Raw genomic sequence first — 1,809 nt, forward strand, 5'->3', positions numbered from 1 at the left:
TGTGTAGACGCTCAGTGGCACGGACTGTCGTAAGTTAGGGAGGTGCGTCACGCCCGCCGCCGACACTACGTGCCTGAAACACGATGTCAAATATGCTTAATTAAATAAGCACATTAACTTCAGCCATGCTAAGGCTACACCGCGAATTACCGCGGTTGTTCACGCGCCCCACGTCCCGCCCAAAAGATTCTCCGACTGAATAAAGATCGTACGCAGTACGGCCCGCGTATTGCAATTTATAGACAAGTTATGACCACTCAAGCAACACTGCGCCGTCGCTACCTACAAAAGAAACAAAAGATACGAAGCGATCCCACGTGGCGAAGTAACAAGACTAAACCGAAAACGTCGAAAAGAAAAACCGTACGTGCGCCTGTGTGTTATATAGCCATAGACACACACTATTTAGAACGCGCACGTCGGCTATGGATCCGCTCAATACAAGAAGAGGCATTCAGCATCGACATAGCGGCGTTGCGACGCAATAAACAACTGTCGTCGAGTAGTCGACTTATACAGTTGTCTATTTTTATCGACGAAGAGAATGTGCTGCGGCTCCGCTCAAGAGTGTCGGTTGCCGCCGATCTGTCAGTGGAGCAACAGGAACCACCCGTAGTCGACGGTCAACATGCATGGGTGCGCCTGTACATAGAATGGGTGCACAGGAAACTTCACCACGGGGCTTCGAAACCACTGCGAACGAGGTGCGTCAACACATTTGGGTGTTGCGCCTACGACATGCCGTCCGCAGTGAACTGAAGAAATGCCAGGCGTGCCGCATTTGGAAGGCAGCACCAGCGCAACCATCGACGGGCAACCACCCACGCAGCAGGCTGGCACATTTTCAGCGCCCGTTCACCTTAACCGGCCTAGACTACTTCAGGCCGATGACAGTGACCGTGGGTCGCACGCACCAGAAGCGGTACGGCATGCTGTTCACATGTCTCACCACGAGGGCTGTTCACCTGGAGATCGCCGGCAGCCTCAGCACCGACTCCGCAGTAATAGCTCTGCGGCGCTTCATAAGATGCCGCGGTTGCCCCACGGAGCTGTGGTCGGACCAAGGCACCAACCTCAAGGGTGCCGACTTCGAGATGAAGAAAGCAGCCGCTGAAGCCAAGGAAGAAGATTCGTCGGTGCGCTTTATACGCTGGCGCTACATACCATCGAGTGGTCCCTTCATGGGCGGCGCCTGGGAATGGCTTGTGCGCAGTGTAAAAACCGCGCTGGCCGCTACGCTGCATGAACGAGCACCGTAAGACGAAGTCCTTCACACCCTGCTGGTGGAAGTCGAACACACCCTCAACTGTGGACCTCTCACCCACGTGTCGATATCAGTAGACGACGAGAACGCGCTCACCCCCAATCACTTCCTATTGGGAGGTCCGTCACGTGTTCCACTGCCAAGAGCATTCGCTGAGGGCGATACGGCGGGCAGAAAGGAGTGGCGCGCCAACCAATGGCTAGCCGACTGCTTCTGGAGGCGCTGGGTAACAGAATACTTACCTCAGCTACAACACCGGCGGGAGCCCCGAGCTACACACGGAGTCATCAAGCTAGAAGTCTTGGTGCTGGTGGCGGAGGGCAACCTACCCCGCAACTCCTGGCCACGCGGCGTTATGGTGCATCAATCAATCAAATGCTTCAACACTTTAAAACAAATATACTGCTTCACAGTCGGCAATTTGGTTTCACGTCCGGTAAATCAACTACTGACGCTGGTGTAGCTTTAATGAAACACATTTTTGACTGTTGGGAGAGGTCTCAGGATGCTATCGGTGTATTCTGTGACCTCACAAAAGCATTTAA

General features: G+C 54.0%; 1 protein-coding gene across 1 annotated transcript; it reads left to right on the plus strand.

Annotated features, from left to right (window-relative positions):
• Positions 1-249: 249 nt before the first annotated feature.
• On the plus strand, positions 250-1,259 carry LOC131840803 (uncharacterized). The gene is made up of 2 exons (XM_059189001.1): positions 250-704; positions 752-1,259. The coding sequence occupies exons 1-2, from the start codon at positions 250-252 to the stop codon at positions 1,257-1,259; spliced, it is 963 nt and encodes a 320-aa protein (XP_059044984.1).
• The last annotated feature ends 550 nt before the right edge of the window (positions 1,260-1,809 follow it).

Source organism: Achroia grisella, unplaced genomic scaffold (genome assembly GCF_030625045.1).
Source record: "Achroia grisella isolate CSIRO2021 unplaced genomic scaffold, CSIRO_AGI_Agris_v1 utg149, whole genome shotgun sequence".
Lineage (NCBI taxonomy): Eukaryota > Metazoa > Arthropoda > Insecta > Lepidoptera > Pyralidae > Achroia > Achroia grisella.